This window comes from Leptonychotes weddellii, chromosome 3 (genome assembly GCF_054177405.1).
Source record: "Leptonychotes weddellii isolate Sample4059 chromosome 3, ASM5417740v2, whole genome shotgun sequence".
NCBI classification, from domain to species: Eukaryota; Metazoa; Chordata; class Mammalia; order Carnivora; family Phocidae; genus Leptonychotes; species Leptonychotes weddellii.
The window spans coordinates 92816422-92839073 of record NC_138371.1 but is presented as its reverse complement, the minus strand read 5'-3'; the positions used below and the strand labels follow the sequence as shown (position 1 = coordinate 92839073).

At 40.7% G+C, this 22652-nt stretch overlaps 1 protein-coding gene and 1 long non-coding RNA gene across 8 annotated transcripts in view; one reads left to right on the top strand and one right to left on the bottom strand.

Annotated features, from left to right (window-relative positions):
- The window catches only part of C3H2orf76 (chromosome 3 C2orf76 homolog), a 44062-nt gene extending 22524 nt beyond the window's left edge, over positions 1–21538 (top strand). For 2 of the 6 annotated variants that reach the window (XM_081814606.1, XM_031030120.2), the window contains 3 exons: positions 1632–1669; positions 6304–6385; positions 14917–15091. In XM_081814606.1, coding sequence (XP_081670732.1) covers positions 1632–1669; positions 6304–6385; positions 14917–14993 — 197 coding nt within the window. In that variant the 3' untranslated portion in view covers positions 14994–15091. Of the gene's footprint in view, positions 1–1631; positions 1670–6303; positions 6386–7194; positions 7262–14916; positions 15092–15792 lie in introns of those variants that run through there. The other 4 variants (XM_081814607.1, XM_081814603.1, XM_081814604.1 and 1 more) reach the window with 3 other exon arrangements.
- The window catches only part of LOC145720578 (uncharacterized), a 36758-nt gene continuing 23220 nt past the window's right edge, over positions 9115–22652 (bottom strand). For both annotated transcript variants that reach the window (XR_014143651.1, XR_014143650.1), the window contains one exon: positions 9115–9825. This is a non-coding gene — a long non-coding RNA (uncharacterized LOC145720578). The remainder of the gene's footprint in view (positions 9826–22652) is intronic.

Here is a 22652-nt window from a genome sequence, read left to right as displayed (position 1 = left end):
GGACCCATTAGAGCAAGGATATTTCTAATAAAGGCTCATTAGCAAAATATGTAGAACATGACTAATATTTGGTAAGATCAAACCACAGTTTGGCTTGTTGGTTGTAACAGACTTTAAGTAGGATCCTTTTAGTTAAAAAACTTACTGGCTTTTCTTTTTTTTAAAAAATATTTTATTTATTTATTTGACAGAGAGAGACACAGCGAGAGAGGGAACACAAGCAGGGGGAGTGGGAGAGGGAGAAGCAGGCTTCCTGCGGAGCAGGGAGCCCGATGTAGGGCTCGATCCCAGGACCCTGGGATCATGACCTGAGCCAAAGGCAGACGGTTAACGACTGAGCCACCCAGGCGCCCCCTTACTGGCTTTTCTAACTTGTCTCTAATAATAAACCGTTATCTAGCTATAATGAGAAAAAGGTAATAGGTAACTCAGAATAACAGATAATCCAAAAGCCAATTTGTTTATTTTCTTGTGTACATTCTGAGCTTATTTTTAGCAATTGTGGTGTATTTACATTCCTAATATGCATTTTTTCACCTAGATTAGATTTATTTTTAGTTCTTAACAGTACATAGTTGCAGTCCTAGGATTAGGCTGACCTTGTGTTAAAAATTGCAATAGATAACTGAAAGTTGACTATTTAAAATAATGGGTAATTCAGTGCTAGTTCTTAACTGGGTAGCTACCCTTTTCTTTCGTATTATTAGAACAGAGTTAAATCAAGGCCTGTTTTTTAAGTAGATCCTTTCATTTCATTTTACTGTTGGAATTCTTTATTGAATCGAATGGCATGATTGATAGAAATGAATTTTAGTTTAAGGTTAAGAGTTTGTCCAGATATAATAATACATGTAATCATAATACATTAATTGGATGGTTAAACAAAACTGAGTGAAGAATTGGAAACTTTCTGACTTGAAACCCGTTAAATGCTGAGCCCCTGCTATAATTAAGAGCTCACTGATGCAGAGTCGGACTTCACCGAATGTAGAGAAATGACTTACTGGAAAAGCACAGCATAGCTTGACATCAAGATAAACAGATTAAGGAGTGAAGGAGGATTGAATAAAGCAGATTAGATGGTGTGAGCCTGTGCAATGTTTGAAAACCAGGAGGCAAATACTGATATTCTTTGGGCATTAGCAGCCCTGCTCACATTACCAGTGAGCCTGAGCTCAGAGAGTGGTAACAAGTTGTCAGGATAATCGTTTGACTCCTGTCACTATATGTATTCTGAAATATTACTAGGTTTTTTTGAACTGCTTATGTTAATGTGTGACATTTTTTACATTATTTGCTAATTATAGCCTTTTGCAACTCCAAAAAACAGGATCGAGTAATATCCACCTGTCTTCTATTCTAAGGGAAAATGTGCCAAGTTCATTGCAGGTTATGGCACCCAGTTGTGTGTGTCAAAGACGAAGGCTTTCAAATATCTTTAAACAGCAGTGACCTTTAAGGTGATGATATATAAAAGTAATTTTTTTTTTATTGTATACTAGATTTTTAAGTGAATGGATCATAAGGCAAGGACTTAAGTTTCTCAATTTCATAGCTGCACCCTCCCATTTCAGATTATTCAAATGAAGTTTTAAAATAATCTTTTACGAAGACTTCTTTTTTTCTTTCAGATAAACTAAAGATTGTTCATCAAGCACATAAAGCAAAGGTACGTTTCTTTTTTTTTTAAAGATTTTATTTATTCATTTGAGAGAGAGAATGAGATAGAGAGAGAGCATGAGAGGGGGAAGGGTCAGAGGGAGAAGCAGACTCCCTGCTGAGCAGGGAGCCCGATGCGGGACTCGATCCCGGGACTCCAGGATCATGACCTGAGCCGAAGGCAGTCGCCCAACCAACTGAGCCACCCAGGCACCCGCAAAGGTACGTTTCATATGTACAGTAGTATCTGACACATGGCAAGTGATCGCTGTTGGCTGTCTCAGTGAATAAATGAATGAACACATGTACTTCTGAAATATTTCCCATTATAATAGCATTTTTTATTTTGTAAGTACCCTTTCTACAGCCATTAAGGAAAAAAAAAAACCCCACTAAGCCCCTGTTAGTAGTAGATCCTTTAAAAAAGTGTTAATTTTTTTAAAAAGCGTGCATGTTCTATATCAAGCAAATATTTAATGTAAAAATTAAATTTGCAAAAAAATGTTTTTTGAAGTTACTAATTCATAGGCAACAGCCATACCCTCATGCCATTTTCTTTGTAATCTCTGGTATACAGTTATTTGAAAGCTGATTGAGTTTATGGTGGGTATCTAGGATTAGAGAAGACAATGAAATTAGGTGAATTAAAAAATAAATGCTTGGGGCACCTGGGTGGCTCAGTTGGTTAAGCATCTGCCTTTGGCTCAGGTCATGATCTCAGAGTCCTGGGATAGAGCCCTGCATTAGGCTTCCTGCTCAGTGGGGAGTCTTCGAAATGCTAGTGAGGGTCATTCAGTTGTCCACACTTATTGAACTGAACTCCCCTTAAGATCTGTGCGTTTTATTTATATGAAATTCTACCTGAATTTCACAAAACAATAGACATGCCAAAAGGGATCCAACATAAGACTTAAATGGAAATGCTTCGGATATTTGGATGGGAAGATGCAACAGTATGAAGATGTCCGTTTTTTCTTAGTTTACGAATTTAATGCCACCCCATCTATATATGAATGAAAGAAGCTGATTATAAAATTAATATGCAAAAAATAAATAAGAATAGTTAGGAAAAGGAAGAGAAAGGGGAATGACTAGCCCTGACATGTGTTACCCATATTATTAAACTCTAGTAATTAAAACAGTGTGGTGCTGCCATATGAACTCTTAGGTCAATGGCACAGAATTAAAAGTCCAAAAATTGACCCAAATATATATCAGAATTTAGTGTATAGTAAATATGATATTTTAAAGCTATGGAGAAAACATGAGGATTCAGTAAGTGTTACTGGGAAATTGGGAGATATCCAGAAAACAGTGAGTTGAATCCATATCTTTTTTTTATGCCAAAATAAATACCTACTGGATTAATGACTTAAATGTGAAAATAAAGCTCACAGGTGAGGACAGAGGTGAAACCAACTGAACATGAGTAGATCATTTGTTCAAGCTGGGTGATGGGTGTGTGGAGGGTTCATTGTGCTGTTCTGTATGTTTGAAATTCTTCATAATTAAAAACTTAAAAAAAAATGAAATTGACAAAAACATTTGAAGAGAACAGGGAATTTTAAAATTAATCTTAGAATGAAGGTCTTTTTAAGTATGGTAGAAAACCCAGAAACCATAAAAAATTGATAATTTTACTTTATTCAAACATTCAGCACCTTTTTCTAGGGAAAAAAACACTAAAAAATTGAGAAACAAGTGAAAACGGGGAAAATTTTCTCACTTATATTACAGAAAAGGCCTGATTTCCTTAGTATATGATGCTGTTTTATAATTCCATTTAAAAAATTATCCTTCAAGTCCATTAAAAAACAATATTTACGACTTGACTCAAAATAAATGCAAATTCAGACTACACTTACTCTCCATCTGTTAGGTTGGCAAGGATCAGATGGTTTTTGTTTTTTCTTTTTTAAAGATTTTATTTATTTGACAGAGAGAGATACAGCGAGAGAGGGAACACAAGCAGCAGGAGTGGGAGAGGGAGAAGCAGGCTTCCCGTGGAGCAGGGAGCCCGATGCGGGGCTCGATCCCAGGACCCCGGGATCACGACCTGAGCCGAAGGCAGACGCTTAATGACTGAGCCACCCAGGCGCCCCCAGATGGTTTTGATAGTACACCGTGTCAGTGATGCTCTGGGGACTAGTACTCTCAGCGATTGGTAGCGTTCCTGTAAAGTGGTACGGCTACTCTGGAGCGTCATTTAGCAATATCTGCCAAAATAAAATTGCACGTGCTCTCTGACCTAACAATTCTACTTCTAGGAACTTACCTTACACATAAAACTCATACAAAGGCAAAATGATACACGTTATGAGGGTATTTGTTGCAGGGTTGTTTATGGTAGCAAGAGATGGAAAGAACCTGAATGTCCATCCATGGGGACAGAGTGGTGTGTGTGTGTGTCCCTTCAGTGGACTAGCCCACGGCCTTGATAAATTGAGGCAGCTCGTATTACTGGTTTTGAATGATTTTAAGCTATATTTTAAGAGGAAAAAGTCATGTGTTAGAATATACCATACAATATGCTGTTATGTGTTTGGAAAAGTTTACCTGCACATTTCTGCCTGCATGAACGTGTACAGAGACAGCCTCTAGAAGGATACGCCAGAATTGGTGTAAGTTCTCTGGAAGGAAACTAGACCATCTGGTAGATAAGGGTTGGGAGGAGACTTACTTTTCTCTCCTTCCCTATGTGCTTGGAGAATTTTGTATCATGAGTATGTGCTACCTATTCTTTTTTTTTTTTTTTTTTTTTAAGATTTTATTTATTTGACAGAGAGACAGCGAGAGAGGGAACACAAGTAGGGGGAGTGGGAAAGGGAGAAGCAGGCTTCCTGCTGAGCAGGGAGCCTGATGGCGGGGCTTGATCCAAGGACCCTGGGATCATGACCTGAGTCGAAGGCAGACGCTTAATGACTGAGCCACCCAGGCGCCCCTTTGTGCTACCTATTCTAAAGTGATTTTTTAAAGATTTTATTTATTAATTTGACAGAGCGCAAGAGAGCACAAGCAGGGGGAGCGGCAGGCAGCGGAAGAGGGAGAAGCAGGCTCCCTGCTCAAGCAGGCTCCCTGCCGAGCAGGGAGCCCCACTCAGGGCTCAGTCCCAGGACCCTGGGATCATGACCTGAGCCGAAGGCAGATGTTCAACTGACTGAGCCACCCAGGCGCCCCTAAAATGATTTTTTTTAAATAACATTGCCCCCCCTCTTTAATCTGTGTACTCTGGAGGTCAAGCCCTGCGCTCTCTAGTGGGTGAAGTTGTGGACTGTGGAGCATGGCTTCTGGGCCTTCTGTTTTAGCTGCTGGAGTGGCCTTTCTGTTCCCTCTTAGCTACATTCTAGAAATAGACTATGTTGCTAAGCAGCACCTGGTTGACAGGTGGTACTGTGTGTCCAACTAGTGGTCACCTCTGTATGCTTTTTAGGGGCAGATATCAACTCAAAATCTTCTCCTATATTATAATGTTTAACAGGATTTGTAAATTTCAGTGGAGGGCCAACTCATCCACTCCCACCCCAAACCTCATAGAGAAAGGTTACAGTCAGTATGACACGGGGTCAAGTTAATATGACGTGGGATCAAGTGTTTGCTATTAGGGCAAGGTTTTTAGATACGTGGACTTTCGGCCATACAGGTAAACTTGCTTCTCTCCGAAGTCAGGCTGGTCAGAGCTTAGGGGCCTCAGTTCCGTATACTCTGGGGTCTGTTTCTTTTTCTTACTCTCTCTCTTTTTAAAGATTTTCCTTATTTATTTGAGATGGAGCGTGAGTGGGGGTGGGGGTGGGGGGAAGAGGCAGAGGGAGAAGCAGACTCCCTGCTGAGCAGGGAGCCCGACGTGGGGCTGGATCCCAGGACCCCGGGATCATGACCTGAGCTGAAGGCATCTGCTTAACCGACTGAGCCACCCAGGCGCCCCCCTCTGGGTCTGTTTCTTAACCTCTCTGACTCCTGGAATATTGTGAGGATGAGATGACAATGATGATGGTGAGGACAACAGCCACAGAACGGTGACAGCTAGCATGGAGAGGCCTTGCTCTGTGACTGACACTCCCTTACGGTTTTCTGTACTTCATCTCATTTCATCCTCACCATGGGGCGAAAGAAGATTCATCCCCCCCCCACCTTTTTTTTTTTTTTTAGAGTGAGAGATTGAGGGAGCAGGGTGTGGGGAGGGAGAGAGAGAATCTTAAACAGGCTCCACACCCAGCACAGAGCCTGACATGGGGCTCCATCTCATGACCCTGAGATCATGACCTGAGCCGAAATCAAGAGTTGGATGCTAAACCAACTGAGCTACCCAGGGCCCCCTCCCTGTTTTTTTATAGAGGAGGAAACTGAGTCTTGGAGAGGCTGTGTAGTTTGTGGAGAACACAGAGTAGGGCATCAGTGGAACCCAAATTTTCATCCAGACCTGGCCCCAGAGCTCCATGCTAGGGCGCTGTCTCCCCAGCACTTACGGAGTGTGTGCACACGGTAGGTGCTCACATCCCTTTGCTTCTGCCCTGATGATGACGGGAACAGCATGTGACTTTGGTTATTGCTGTGACCCAGAGTAACAATTCTGTGTCTTCGAGAAGCCTTCACCAAATATGAAGCACATACGGGTACTGATAAGATGGAGGTTTTCTTTCTTCCTAGACGAACGAGCTTGTGTTGAGTCTGGAAGACGACGACACACTCATTCTGGAAGAAGACAGCACGCTGCGTGCCGGTGGAATCGGTGAGAAAGAGTGCCCCATGGTGCTGGACGGGCGCTCACTTCCCCAGCCTCTCTGCCAACGCCCGGCTGATTATGTTTGGATAACTCACCGCAAAGTAAATGCTACCCTGGGTGCTCTTTACACTCCCTGATAATTATTCAAAGGAGGAGGATGAGAATGATGTACGTTCAGAGCGTTTGACTGAGGGCAGGCGATATCTGCTCTCCAAATGTGCAGAATGCAAATAGTTCTTTTCTGCAGGTATGCTCAGAATTCTGCTGAGGGTTGTTTTAAGTGATTGACAGGTTATTACTCACTTAATAACCTACTTACTCTTATCAGCATCATTTGAACCGATGGTTTGAGAGAAATGGACCTGGTAGAACTAATGTGGAATAATGAAGTGAGATGTTTGTATAGCGTGCAGTGCGGTTTCTAATAGTCCTCCGGATCACTCAGGGCCCGCCGAGTTGTGGAATTTCAAATAGGAGCCTCGCGTGTGCGCTCGAAAGGGGGCCCAAATTCGCTTTTCAGCCTAGAATGTGCATGTAGTGCTATTTTAAAGAAATGCCATGTGACGTGTTTTGTGACCATTAGATGTCACTCTAATTCTGTGTATGTACACCTGAAGGTTATCTGGCAATGGGAGTGAAGATTTTCAGAGAGGAGTGAGCTGTTGAAGGTGCTATGCCTCTGACGCACCTTTGTGGTCCGTGACTCTAAGGAAACAGTCCAAATCACACTTTGTAACTATCCAGACACACAGCTTACGGGGCCCTCTAAGTGAGGTCCATGTTAGGAAGCCTTACTTTTTTTTTTTTTTTGACAGGTGTTCTATTGAGTTATTTTAAGGACATATGTCAGGAATTCAGTTTTGAGTGACACGTGTGGCTAAAGTGAGTTCCTGACTGGTCTTCTCATTTAAATAGGATTCTAAATAACATGTTACAAAATCTTAGACTTACTTTCCTTGTTTGTCTACACTATTGGCTACACTTAGTGTCTTTCCATATTATCAATATGTAAGGTTGCTATTGTTCAAAAACAGTTTTTATTTTGGCATTTATTTCCTCAAATGCTGGTATATTATTATAGCAAGTGGCACCTGTGTTATTGAGGCACGGGGCACCTAGAAGCTAGCCCCGCTTGTTGTTAAAACATAAAGCTGTAATTCTTACAACGGACTGGGTTGGTATGATGTAGGGATTGAAACCTCTATGGAAAAGATCAGAAACAAACTAAAAAAAAGTCAGATCTCACAATATGGTAAAGTTTTGACCTCTCAAATAAGTGTGGAAAGAATGAATTAGCCAGAAAATGATGTAGGGCCCATTGCCAGAGTATTTGGGAAAATAAAATTTAAATCCTATCCCAACCTTTATTCCAAAATAAATTGTAGATTGATTATATGTCATAATGTAAAAAAATTTATTATTTTTTAAAAATTAAAAAATAAAAGATTTTATTTATTTATTTGAGAGAGAGAGAGAGAGCACGAGCAGGGCAGAGGGAGAGGGAGAAGCAGACTCGCCGCTGAGCAGGGGGCCCAACATGGGGCTCAATCCCAGGACCTTGAGATCATGACCTGGGCTGAAGGCAGACGCTTAACCGACTGAGCTACCCAGGCGCCCCTAAAAAATTGTTTTTAAATAAAATGTAGCTTAGTAGTTTCATAATCTTGGGGAGAAAAGCTTTTCAAGCATGACCTTGAAGGCAGAGCCATAGAGCAGGGAGAAATGATAGATTCGTCCATGTAAAAACTAAAAAATGTAAACAGAGGTAAAGGAGAAGCACTAAACTATGAAAAGAATACTTCATATATGACAAAAGGTATTAGCCTGAATTTATATATATATATATATATTTTTTTTTTTTTAAATGAAGAAAGACAGTTTGTTTTTTACAGATTTTGTTTATTCATTTGACAGAGAGAGACAGTGAGAGAGAGAACACAAGCTGGGGGAGTGGGAGAGGGAGAAGCAGGCTTCCCGCTGAGCAGGGAGCCTGATGCGGGGCTCGATCCCAGGACTCTGGGATCATGACCTGAGCCGAAGGCAGATGCTTAATCAACTGAGCCACCCAGGTGCCCCTAGCCTGAATTTATAAAACGCTCTTATAATTAGGTTGGAAAAATATAAGAAATCCTACTGATAGAATAGCTAACATATGAAAAATAGTTCAGCCTTATGAGTCCAGAGAGAAATACACATGAAGATAGATGCTATTTTATGTATTATACTACATGGTTTTTAAGTGGTTAAGAATTAGAGACTGGAGCCAGAGTGCATGGGTTTACAACCCGATTCTGCCACTTACTGGCTGGGTGACCTTGGACAAGCAGTAATTTCAAAACTAACAGACGTCAAGAAAAGTGGTAGTATCCAAGAGAGTGTTGCTAAGTGGATACTCTCTGGTACTACTGTTGGGAATGTATATTACCTCTAACTTCCTGTAGGTCAATTTGGCCAGTAAGACTTTACCACTCTTAACTTCCTGTAGCATCTGTTACCATGCCAACAGGAGTACGCTTCCTTAAGCTCCGTGACTCCCCCGAGGTTGAGATGTGCCTTCAACAGGGTGGCAGAGTTCTCTCACCTTCCCTGTTTGTGAATCACTGATATAGAGCTTTCTTTATTGCATGGAAGTAGAATATATTGTGTGATGCCATTATTGTTTATAAATGTATATATTTACACGTCTGTATGTGTATGTGAAGAAAAAATCATGTAACAAAATTGTAGAAATGGTTCTCTGGCTGGTGGCACTGCAAGCATTTGATTTTTTTTTTTCGTTCTCGATATCATCTAATTGTTCTCGTAATTTAAAATTTTTCTACAGTTCCCATGTAAATTAAGTAACCAATTTTAAAGAATAGACTCCTAAAGTTGGAGAAAATTGGTTTGAATGAGGGCTCTGCATTTTACTTATTTTGTGACCATTCATAAGCCATTTAGTGTTTTTGAACTTCTGTTTTGATTCATGTAAAACAAAACAGAAACCACTGAACCTGTTTCAGAGCGTTGTCCTAAGAGTTGAATGAGAAAAGCCTATGAAAACATCTGGAACGATGCATGTAGAGACCCTCAGAAACACATATTTGGAAGCCATTTTAGAGAAGGCAATTGGCAAATGTTTTGAATTTATTAAAATTACTGAGTTGTTGGCTTAACTGTCATTTTCAGACTCATGTAATGAACCAGCTGTAAAGGTAAGAATTAGATCCATCTTTCTGTCATTCTTGTTGTAAGGCCATGGGTCTTTGATGAGCATCAGATTCTTGTCACGAGTTCCCCACTAGTTTCAGGGCGGTCCTGGAACCTCACACTGCCCCCCAGCCCTGGCAAGCCCACAGCCCTGGTCTGGGGTGACTCCTGGCCCGGCTGGAGTGGCTTCCTGTCCGGAGCCGCCATGCTGTGCCCTGGAGAAGCTTCACATCCACATGGGAAGGAGGTGGTGGTCCCTGGAAGCCACAAAAAATTCTGAGTGGGAGGAGAGTTGTAAAAATGACACTTGAAGTGTGTGATTTTTCTAGGGAATTTCCCCTCCCTCGGTGCCATGTCTGGTTAGGTTTTTAAGTGGTTGAAGAGAAGAATTCCGAGTCCTCACTCTCCCTTTTCCCCACTTGATCTTGCTTAGAGCTGTCACTCTGCCATCGCTGTTGCCATGGGAATAAGGCCAATGTAACAAATTTATCATTAGACTTTTCTGCAGAATTCATGAAAGGAAGACAAGGACTGTGAGCAGGGGGATCTTAGGGGAAAAAACTTGTTTGAAGATCTCTTTTCTCACGGAGAAATTCTCCAGTTCCTGCCCCAGCCTTTTAACTGTATTGCGGATCCCAATTGTATATTCTGCGCCTGACGTCAGGGCACATTTTCGCTTGTGGACTCAGAGTTAAAAGACCTCAGTAAAAAGATGTGCTTTTTTTTTTTTTTTGGAAGGAAGAAGAAAGCTTTACTTAGAATTGTTATTTGTAAATGCAAAGATTTTTACCTTGTCATTAATGACTGTAGTTTTATGGACTCATTCCCCTAAGTGGTAAATTTGCACGTCAGTATTTTTGTGGTGGTGTTTTATCTCTTTCCTTTGGCTACATTCTACTACTATTATCTTTTGAATCCTCTTTCCTTAGGAAAGAAATGGTGGCAGGGTAACTCTTTTCAAGCCTGTTGTGTTTTACTGGAAATATTTTAAAACAAGATACAGCAGGCCAAACCCTAAGTGCTTATCTGAGGGAGGAGTTTGCTTCAAACCGGATCCTGTACTCATTCCAAAGCTCCCCTGTGGTCGGTTTTCATTTTATGTGTCAACTTATGTTGTCTGCCCACAACCAGAACCCTGACTTTGTGCCCAGCACCTTTTGATTATCTCAGATGTACAGCTGATATTGCAGGATTCTTTGGCTCTCACTTCTTTATCAGGATCGTGTTTGATTTGTGTTTCCTGAACATTCCAGGTGCCTTTCCCATCCTCTTTTGAGTAATAATATCTTAGGGCATACATGCTTTCTTCCCTTAACAGCGTCTTACAGGGGCTGTTCTTTACCTTAAACATCAAAACAGTGGTAGTCTGGTATTCAAGAAGGTAGGTGGTGGGCTTGGGGAATTTGGGATTCCAGAACAAGGGGCCTGGATTGTTCTTCCCTTTTTACCCTCCCTTCACCACTGTGGGAATCCACAGGCCTGTGTCCAGTCTCTAAAAGGTCAGATTTATTTTACTATTTGCTCTCTTCAAACTGAACCTTGAAATCCTCTCTGCCCACTGATCTAAAAAACAGATGCTTGAAGCAAATGTGAAATAAAGCACTGTGTTTGGGAACTCTTGGCTGGATCACTTTGGTGCAAACTTAGAAATATAACTCAGCTGTAAAAAAAATATATATATATATATATATAAATGTATAACTCAGCTGTGAGCATAGTTTTGAATGATTTGTAGTTTCGGATTTTATGAACCTTGGAAGGATAGGATATACTCCTGGATTAGGAGAGAAGGTAAAACTTTGTCCTTTTGGTCTCAAATTGCTGCAGAAACCAGACCTCACTCCTGTATTTTTTTTTTGGCCAATAACCTGTACTTATTATCACATTACAGCTTGCCTGATCATTAATTATCTGTACTACAGAGTCTGTGCGCAGGTCTCTGTCTTCTCAGACAGCAGTTGCTGTGCCTTATACTACTTTGGTGCCGACTAGTACAGGCTAGGGAGTTCAAAACTGTGCAATAAATCCTCATTGATAGGTGAGTTTTTGGAATAAATTAGTTAGGAGCTTAAGTATATTGCCTTGAATTTTTCTTGAGCTTTTACATACAAAATTGGTTTTTCTTACATTCTTTTATTTAAAGTCATTATTATTTTCCTGTTAAAGGTGTGTATATACATGGAGCTGACCTGTTTGGACACATTATAAAATTATTAATTTCAGGGGCCCCTGCGTGCCTCAGTCGGTTAAGCATCCGCCTTGGGCTCAGGTCAGGATGCCAGGGTCCTGGGATTGAGCCCCCCCCACCCCCGCCCCATGTCGTATCGGGTTCCCTGCTCAGCAGGGAGTCTGCTTCTCCCTCTCCCTCTGCCCCCGACTCATGCTCTCTCTCTCTCTCTCAAATAAAAAATAAAATCTTAAAAAAATTATTAATTTCATTTTCAAAGTTTGAATGTCCTGGCTTGTGTTCACTGCATTACACTTGAAAGTCACATTAAAATGGTGCACAGTATTTGGAGGGTTCTTACTTGATTTCATTTGATAGTAAGACAAAGGGATGAACTGGCAATGTATTTATTGGATTTTAGATTTTACATTCATTTCAGATTCACACGCCAAGGCACTCTGCACCTGAGTGCACTGCGCCTGCTGCACATTTAATTTAAAATCAGGTGCCCTAGGGGACTGGCACATAGTAGACTTCCTTGGGGTTCTTTGGAGCCATTTTAAGTAGTACTGGGGAAGCAAGAATTTAAGGGATAATGGTCGAAAGGGTGATGATGCAGAGGTCTTGAAAATCTTCTGTAATTTGTTTTCACTCTAATTGATAAGTAAATTTGTGGCGTAAATACAGGACATCATTCTCAAACATTTTCAAGAGAATTTTACAGATTTTAAAAAGCATTCTATTTGGTTTGTTTGAGGACCACATTACTCAAGTTTAAAATACATTTTATGGGGTGCCTGGGTGGCTCAGACGGTAAAATGTCTGTCTTCGGCTCAGGTCATGATCCCAGGGTCCTGGGATCGAGCTCCACATCGGGCTCCCTGCTCAGCGGGGAGCCTGCTTCTCCCTCTCCCTCTGCCTGGGCTTCCCCTGCTTGTATACTCTCTCTCTCTGTCAAAAATAAATAAAATCTTTTTAAAAAAATTAAAAAAATACATTTTATGTCTGACTTTTGAATGTTTAGAGTAACCCACTTTGAACTTGTGTGTTGTTTTCCAGTTTTTGAAGGGTGTAAATTTTATCAGCCTTCATGAAGTATTGGGAGTTGAACCCATTTGTCAGTCTTGTTTTGTTGTTGTTTTGAAAAAAAGTATTCATCTGAAAATCTTTATCTTAGGGGATCTCATGTTGAGCGTGTATTGTGAGAGATGGCATATAAATACTTCAGATAAGTAATGAATTGATCTGTAAGTTAATTAGATCCAAGAAAACCTATGTGGCAAAACAAAAATGCTTTGTCAGTTCTTCTTTATTTCAGCTTATCCTGAACCTATTATTACCATACTGAGGAACTCTACGATGTATTTGTTTCTCAAAAGGGGTACAGATAAATGTCAACGGCAGTAAGTGAAAATTGTAATTACAGTTAGTGTGTATTGAGCAAAGTGCTGCGTGGGCAAAGCGCTATGTAAAGTTCTGTATGTAAATAGCACATTGTAGGTAAAACCTTGCGTTGTGATTCTGAAGAACAGGGTGCTTTTAGCTCATTCTGCATTTGGAGGATGATGAGAATTACTTGTAAATGATATAGGTCTACCTTTGGGCTTGCTTCCCTTCAAAAAAGGAAACCCGGGAGCTTTTTATATAAAGGAATAGATCTCAAAATTATCTTCTTTCTGAATATTGAGTTTTCTGAACCCGCCCCCCCTTCAACATTTTACTGATTCCACGTGTGGAGCCTCTTAGCCATTCTTTTAAATGCTATTTTCATGTAAAATTCAGCTGTACAAACTTCTTATTTGCCCAGGGTTCATTTGTTTCTAGCCTCTTCTCACTGATTCTCAGTTTGTCGCAGCCCTGTCTCCTCCTCACCCCCAGGCTCATTATGCCGAGAGTTTGCAATCTGATTTTCATCAAGATTAATCTTCATTTAATCTTGAAGATGCACTGGGACTGGAATGAGGATCTGAAACTATGGGTGACTTTATTTTCTTCTTTCAGCATTTCTGTATTTTCTGTAATGAGCACGGGTAACTCATGATTGAGAAACAATAAATTTGATATTCTTAAAACCAGCAAAACCTTTTTTTTTTAACTGAAATGTCATGCTAAGCTCCTTAATTTCATTCTTTTGTGATAAATTCTGTGATGAGATGAGTTTGGTAAACTAAGAGACCAGTGGGAATCCTTGGCATCTTTCCCTATTATCCTGTTTATTTGGCTTGAAGAGTTTTTACTTGTCTGTTTTTAGAGGATATGTTAATTGAGTGATCGGTATTCATTACAAATAATCTCGTCTGTTTTCTTGTCGAGAGTCTGCAGGCCCTTTTGCTCTTTCTGTAAAAGCTAAGCAGACTGTATTAACTTCTGGTTTAATTTAAAAAAAACAAATGCGGAATTTGTTGGCGCACACCTTAAAGAATTGCATGTTTAATAATTGGAAGGCTCTCCATCAGATTTGTCTCCAGTCTGAATTAATAATGTTGCTGACTTACTGTTTTAGAAGACGGAGTCCTTGACCTGCTAGGTTGAAAGAATTGTGACTGCTCTGCTCCTTTGTGGGTCCTTTAGCTGTGCCATATCCCCTGTGAATAATTAGAGGTGTTTGAAGGTATTGCGGGAGAAGCCAATTTGTGTCTTTCACTTTGCATATTGTTGAAGCCTCATGAATTAGTCATAAGCAGGCAAAAAATTAACTTCTTCAGACACATATTTTGATGGGTCATGAGGGAGAATGTAAAGTGATCTGTAAAGTATTCTGATCCTCTAAGTATTAAATTATTATACCTACAGGCTAATTTTAGAAAAAAAGCGTTTTCCCCTCCTCCTTCAGTAACTGAGCAGCACATTTGGAAAAAAATAAACGTTTATTTTCTAGGATTGTTAAGAGGACTATAACATGAGTAATTTTATGGTTTCCTGGAAACCAGTCTTGTACTCATCCTTGTTTTTAATTTTTTTTTGGTTATTTTTCTTTTTACTTTTAAATTACTTAAATTCTAAATTCTTATAGTGACAGCTGATACTTATTGATTTGGTGAAATGTGAAACCAAACAAGTAGCTAGTCTTTCTCACTTTAGGCATGTGAAACACTGAATCAGAGTAATATGGATTTCAGTGCTTGCTTAAAATCTAGTTTTACATTAAAATTTTTTTCCATTGTCTTTTTTTTTTTTCCAGCTCATGAAACTGAAATTGCATTTTTCTGTGAAGAAGATTATAAGAACTACAAAGCTAATCCCATTTCATCCTGGTGAAAACCCCTTGGGAGCTCCCTTTTTGCATACCTGTATTAAGCTCTTTATTCCACTAGTGAGTTTTGGAAATTGACAAATAAACTTAAAAATTAATCTCAGGCTCTGCTATTTGAGCTGAAGTCTGTGGTGTTTTCTCTCTCTGCAGGTCTGCCCTTTTTCTTTCTTTCTTGTTATAAAATAATATATTTATGAGAAAAACATTTTTTTTAAGTGAAAGAAAGAGTTATTCAAAAATTATCATGGACGGGTGCTTGGGTGGCCCAGTTGGTTAAGCGTCTGCCTTCGGCTCAGATCATGATCCTGGGGTCCTGGGATCCAGCCCCAAGTCTGGCTCCTTGCTCAGCGGGGAGCCTGCTTCTCCCTCTCCCTCTGCCCCCCCCCCCCCCATTCATGCTCTCTCTCTCTCAAATAAAATCTTAAAAAAAAAATCATCATGGAATATTGGTTCTTTAGTCATAACTTATTTTTCTGAAATTAGGGGTTATTTGGGTGGCTTGCATGTTGGGTTCTTTAAAAAGATTGTTAAGACTAAGGTCATTCTGTTCATTTTATATTTTTTTCAGTTTCTATTAGAGCCACTATGCACTGTTACTGTCTGTAGTTAGCAAAGATTATGAGTCTCTGATGACCACCAGTGCCATCTTTTTGCTCACGATGATACACTGCCATGCATGAATTGAATAGTGTGTATTTTAGGGAGGTTTTCTGATGTAAGAGAGTTTCTTCTTTTAATATTTCAGCCCACACAAATAACATGGCTGAATTTCCGCCCCCCCCCTTTTTTTTTTCCTTACTTCAGGAACAGACTATAATAGAACCAAACTCATTTCTTTGGAGAGAGAAGGTGGCAGGATGTTTGCACTTCTGGAAGAAAATTGTTCATTGAGAACAAGTCTAAGACATGGAAGATACATTCTTTCAAAATAATATAATACTCTCGATTCCTGATAATGGCTACTCTCAGTGCCTGAAGACTAGTGATTTCAAAGGGGCCTCTCAGCCAGGATGTATATCTAATCAGGACTCCTACGAGGTTAGTTGGCTCTAGAATTTTTCTAAGAACCCTTAAAATAGCTAGTAAGGCAAATTGGTTTCATTGTGGTAGGAGGCTAACTTAAAAAAAAAAAATCAGCTTTGAAGTCTGGTTAACATAATCAGAATATGCTTTTTTGCTTTGTTGAAAGATGTGGTAGAGCCTTATTTAAAACAGAAAATTTATTTTATTCATTTCATTCATTAAAAAAGGACCAGTGACCCAGGCTTCTGGGGAGTTAACAAAGAATTAAATAAGACACAGTTTTTGCCTTGGTGAGTGGGGAAAGATATTTAAGCAAGTAATCTTAATATAATGGCAGTGAGAACTGCTATGGGAGCATTGATGATGGGGTAGTTAATTCTATGTGGGATTAATTTTTATTTTAAAAGAAGTATCAGTTGAGCTTGTTCTTAAAAGGTTGAATAGGAATTTTTGCTTAGTAGAAAATAAGGGAGAGGCTTTTAGGAAAAGGGACCGGCATATGCAAAGGCAAAGCACGGTGAGAGAGCTTGTGATTTTCTGTAGAAAGTACAGATTTCAATGTACTCGTGTGGAAAGCCCTTAGACCAGAGTGGAGGAAGAGGAGGTCAGGAGGGAGGTTGAGGTGGGCCTTATCCCTCATGCTAAGGAGTTGGACGTTTATCTAGTAGGTACTGGGGAGCCAGTGGAAAGATTTAAACAGATAACATCACATGGCTAGATTTGTATTTTAGAAAGGGAGCTTTGGCAGCTGTGTCCTGATGGCAGAAAGATAGTTGTCATGGACCAGATGAAGACTGGAGAGCCTGACCTAGGGCACAGCACAGGAGAAGGAGAGGGGAGGAGACCTTCGTGAGATAGTGTTAACATTTGCTCATGCATTACACAGCAAACATCGTGCTAGGTACTTTACATATATTATCTCATTTAATTTTGATATATTATTTAATTTACATATTTTATCTCATTTAATTAAAGTAGTTCATCAAAGCAGGGCAATCATGTGCAGTGGGATTGGAGCTGGGTGTGTCTTGAAGTCCTGACCTTGCCCATTCTGCCCTGTGGCCTCCCATTAGAGGCATGGGGTAGAGTGACTGGTGGGATCCTGGGACTTGGTGAATGCTGTGTGCAGAGGGTTTAGCAGAAGGAGGAGTGGGGGCTTCGGTGGATTCTGGCTCCAGTGAGTGGCCTGATGGTGACGACATTAACCCAAATAGGGAATTTAGTGAGTAGAACAGGTTAAAGCACACACTATTTGCTCATTTTGCACACATTTAGTTTACACATGTTTTTCTTTTCTAAGAAAAATTAAGTCTATCTTTACCTGTATATTTTCTTTTTTAACAAAAATGCAAAAATATGCATATATGACCCTTTGGTGTGTATTTTCCTTGTTAGACAGTTACATGTAGTTATAAACACAGCTGTGAAAACTATATTATGACTAAAAAGGGCTATCACCAGGAATGGAAGATTGGTTCAAAACTATAGAAAACCGATCAAAGTAATTCACAAATCCTACAGATTAAAGGAGAAAGAAATTATGCTTATCTCAATAGATACCAGAAAAGCATTTGATGATCTGCAACCCCAGGCACGAATAAAAACTAAGACTAGAAGAGGATTTCCTTCACTTGAGGAAAGTTACCCACAAAAACTGCTTAATGGAGAAGTGTTTTAAGCAGGTCTATTAGAGAAGATACAGGACCAAGATGACCACTGTTGCCAGGACTATCCAGGATTGTTCCGCAGGCCTTATTATAGCCAATACAATAAAAAAAAAGTCATAAGAAGCACCGATACTGGAAAGGAGGCGGTAAACCATTCATTTGCAGACAATAGGATTGCAAGAGGATCAACTGACACGTTATGAGAAGTAATGAGAGACTTCCAGAGTGCTTGATAACAAACCTACAGTGACATGTGCACAAAAGCTACAGAAATATTACTAGAGGATATAAGAGACCTGAACAAAGAGACCTCACGTGTTTATAGATGGAAGCTTTGGTATACTAAAGACATAGATTTATACCGAATCTATAATTTAGTGTTACCTCCGTCAAATCCCAAAGGATTTATACTGGAATTTGACAAACTGATTGAAAGATTCATTTGGAAAAGTAAATGTACAAAAGGAGGCACGATCACTTGGAAGAGCAAGAAGGAAGGGGGATTGCCTACCAGATGTAAAAATGTATCTTAAAAGTGCAGGAATTAAAACAGCTGTGGAATGATACAGAAATAGACCAAAAGAAAAAAAAAAAAATCAAAGGAATAGAATAGCAAACTAAGCTGACTAATGTATTTGGAAACTTATTATATAATAAAGGTATTTGTAAGAAAAAGGTATTTAACACCTGACTAAGCATTAAAAAAATGATTAAGGGTCCTTTTTCCTACCATTCACTAAAATTTCAGATGGATTAAATAACTTGACATGAAAAATGAGATGATGAGTTTATTAGAAAAAAAAGTGGATTATATTTATGACCATGGGATAAAGAAGTTCTCCCTAAAACACAAAATTCAAATACTCTAATTTGCTAAATTTGATGTATCTATGAAAAACTAGCTCCCCCCCCAAAAAATCAAAGGTTGAAGGACAAAGATGGGGAGAAACTACTTGCACTTATAAAGGAGACAAAGGATAAGTTTCCAGATTTTGTGAATGACTTTTATAATAAGTCTATGAGAAAAGGACAAACATGCAGCAGAAAAACACATTTTATAGAGAAGTAGTTCATAAAAAAAAATCTATATGGCTTATAAACGTGAAAAGATGCACATCCTGTTATTCAGGGAAATTCAAAATAATAGGATACATTTTCATTTGTCAAGTTGGCAAAGAGTAAAAAGGGCTTGGTAATAAGTATTGGCAGTGATGTGTGCCCACTCTGCCAGTGGGAATATAAATTCATGTACAGTCACTTAGGCAAGCAATTTGGTTTGCTAGCTATTAAAATAACAAATGTGCAGATTCCATTGATCCAGAGGTTCCACTTCTTAGACTCTGACCCAAAGAATCCTCTCACACATGCAGAAGGGGCATTTTATAAGGGAATCCACCACAGTGTTATTTGCAATAGAAAAACATTGTAAACATCCTAATTGAAGTCAGTAGCAGAATAGCCAAACTACGGTGTATCTATGTTCTCAACTACTTAATCTGAAACAATGAAGGGCGTATATCTTATTTGTGGACATGTGACCATCTTTGGGACATCCTGATGGATGGAATTGCAGAGACTCAAACTGTGATGTCATTTGTTTAAAAGCACAAAATATCTATAGGGGCGCCTGGGTGGCTCAGTGGGTTAAGCGTCTGACTCTCGCTCTCAGTTAAGGTTTTGAGCTCAGGGTCATGAGTTCAAGCGCCACATTGGGCTCCATGCCGGGCATGGAGTCTATTTAAAAAAATCTATAATGTATATATATGTGTACATGTATGTGAATATACACATCTATTCATATGCACAAAAGCATATACACCAAATTGATCACATTACCTCTGGGGAGGGGACTAGTACTGGGAGGTGACGTGGGAAAAGCCTCTGTAATGTTTATAAGGAGAATGTATTTGTGTTAAGAATTAGTAAAAACTAATACCTGTGTAGAAGTTAAAAGAAGCAAGAAAAAAAAACCCATTAGGCAATGGCCATTACCATTTTGGCATATTCTATCTAGGTTATTTCTTCTATATACGTTTTTCAGTGTTTCTGATCTTTCTGGTGTGTTTTAAGTTACACAGGTAACCTCGGATTTCTAAAAACAACCAACTCTAAGGTAAAGTGAAAATCCCCTTCTTCAAAGGTCACTTCTTTGCATAGCCTGATATTCCATACCTTTTTCTGCACATATGTCATTATTTAAAAACATGCATTCTAAAGCGCTATCCTTTGATATTTAAAACAGTTATTCTCTTAAATACAGTTGAGGTGTCTCTTTTTCCTTTTGAATCCTCACTATGTGCCGGACACTGCATGTTACCTATTATCTCATTTAAGTTGTCCCATTGGAAAGAACTGGGGGCAGCCCCATCTGTAAAATGGAAAAGACAATCCCCACCTCCCAGAGTTTTGGGGATGAAGCGAGATTGCCTATGGGCACTTAGTAGACAGGGCCTAGCACAAAGTTACATGCTCAGTAAGTGTCTTATGATGCTTATTATGAGCAGTGCAGCAGAATCAACTTTATTTTGGAGCCAAGAACCTTGATGTTGTTGGACATTAAGGCACTTGCCCAAGACCTGAAATTTGGTTAAGTCCGAGAGCAGCTTTCTTCTGACTTCAAATCCCACATTCTGCCATTCTTTGAAAACAAGGGGTGTCGGGCCCTTGGAGAAACATGGTAGGAAGGGGGTCAGTCACAGGCCAGGAGACCGTGCCCCACTGTTTGTGGTTGGCACTCCTTCTATATGATTTTTTGCCCTTTTCAGTTGAAGAGAACTTACTTCCTCTTCTTGTGCCACAAGAGCTTACAGGCCCTAGTCCCACTAACTAGCCAAGCCTAGTTATGAGTTCAGGGAGCTTTTTCCATAGCAAAGGTGTTTTATTTGCCTTGTCTTTCTGCCTGTTCCAGACGCAAGCAGGAGAGGGGATGATGTTCCTGCCTACCTGGGACACTCTGAGAGGTGGCCTTGCCTGGGCCCCTTTGGAAAACTGTCGCTGCATGTGGAGGCAAGGAGGGTGCGTCTAAGGTGGTGGAACCACCTCCCTAGTGGGAAGAGAAGAAGTCCAAGTATGACGGTGTCCGAGGACCCGAGTCTTGTCATCTTTTCTTCATTATGTGCGTGTGTGTTGGGGGCAGGGCTCCGATTATCGGTTGCTGGCAGTTGCCCCTTGTTTTACTCAAAACTCTTCTGATTTATCAGATTAGCAAAGGTAATTGAAGTAAGAATAGTTCCTTAATTGATTTGAGGTCAGTATTTTGAACTCCACTATGAAGACAGTGGGATTTGGGTTCTGCAGGCCTGGGCAGCTCCCATCTCTAACGTTGGACCCACAGTGTAGAACTTGTTGCCACTCTCCACCTTTCACTCGGCACGGCCAGCACTTAAGTTCGGGAGGGAGGCTGGTGGTAGAGGAGAGCGCAGCTTTTGCCATTTCTTTCCATCAAAGGAAATCTATTTATTCAATGAATCAGACCTGAGACTATTCCCCACCCCCACCCCCACCCCCATCCCCAAAGGTGCATTTTGGGTTATAATACTAACGTTGACTTTAGATAATGGCCTTTGGAGATTTGTTTTTCGATGATTAGTCAGTGAGAGGATTATATCATGTGTAACGATTTAAAGGAAACATACAGGATGTGTGTCATGCGGCTCTCTCTGCCATGTGGTTTTTAGAGAGCAGTGACCCCGCTCTGCTGGGTGCTTTTGGCACTTACAGATGTATTCAGTAAGTAATGTCATTCATTGGGTACTGAGATTTACGATGGAGCACATCCATTTCACGTCCCAGATAATGTCATACGACTCCTGAAATAAATGAAGGCAGGCTGTTTTGGGAATGCTGCCTTAGAGACTCAAGCTTTTGGTTTTAGCCTCATTCCTGTTAAGTCCAATACACAGGGAAAGATGTCCCTGCCAGTGACGCTGTTCTTGGGGTCAGAGCCGTGACCAGGGTACTCTGAAGTTTCCATTTCTTCAACAGGACTAAGGCAAATGGGAAGGATGAGGATCATGAGGGCTTTTCCCCCCTCCATTTCTCACCTGGTGGGAAATGAGAGCCAGAAAGATCAAGAGCTGTCTCTTGTCCTTTCGGTGTTAAATTCTCTTTAGCAAAAAACAAAAACTCATTTAATTTCCTAATCACTGCCCTGCCTCCTCTCTCTACCCCTCAGCTTTGCTCCTTATGCCATCAAATTATGCACTGCTACCTCCCTACCCCCTTTGCAGACACCTACAGGCCCCCAGGCCACTCCCCCTCATTCCTTCACCATGTTAGCTCTTGGCTCACTGTCACCTCTCCAGTACTGCTCCTGTTGTAGTTCAGTATAGACAAGCCTTCCAGTACCATGGGGCTCTCAGGCCACTGACCAGCTCGACTGCGGTGTTGTGATCATGGACTCGGTCTCAGCCACCTGCTCCCGCAGTCACACCCTAGCCATAGTCACCACCAGCAACCACACCCCAGCTTGTAACATGATCTTCATACCATGCCTCCTGCCCTTCCCTCTCTCTCTCTCTCTCTCTTTCGGTCTGGTGCCCCCTCCAGCAGTTCGTCAGCCTCACCAGACCTGGAGTTTACAGCCCCTACCACTTTTTCACGGCCCCTCCCCTAACCTGAGATTCTCTGGTCCTCCTCCTCATCCCCTCACCGCCCCCAAGCCCTGGGGTTTCATCCCACTCTGTGCCAGGAAAAACTGAACATGGCGGGGTAAAAGGATGCAGACTGACAAAGCTCTGGTTCATGACTGCCAGGCTCGAGGAAGTTCCTGACCTTGCCCTGCAACTCTGCACTTCCAGGTCCCTTAGTCCCCCAGGTTCTCTTTAGCCGTCGACCCTGACACCTCCTCTCTTCCTCATTCTGGGCTGCCGCCCTTGTTTCCTATTTCACTGAGAAAACAGAGGCCATTGGCAGATGGCCTGCTCCGGCTGCACTCCCGTGTCCCCCTGCTTGTGACAGTGGTGAGCCAGCGGT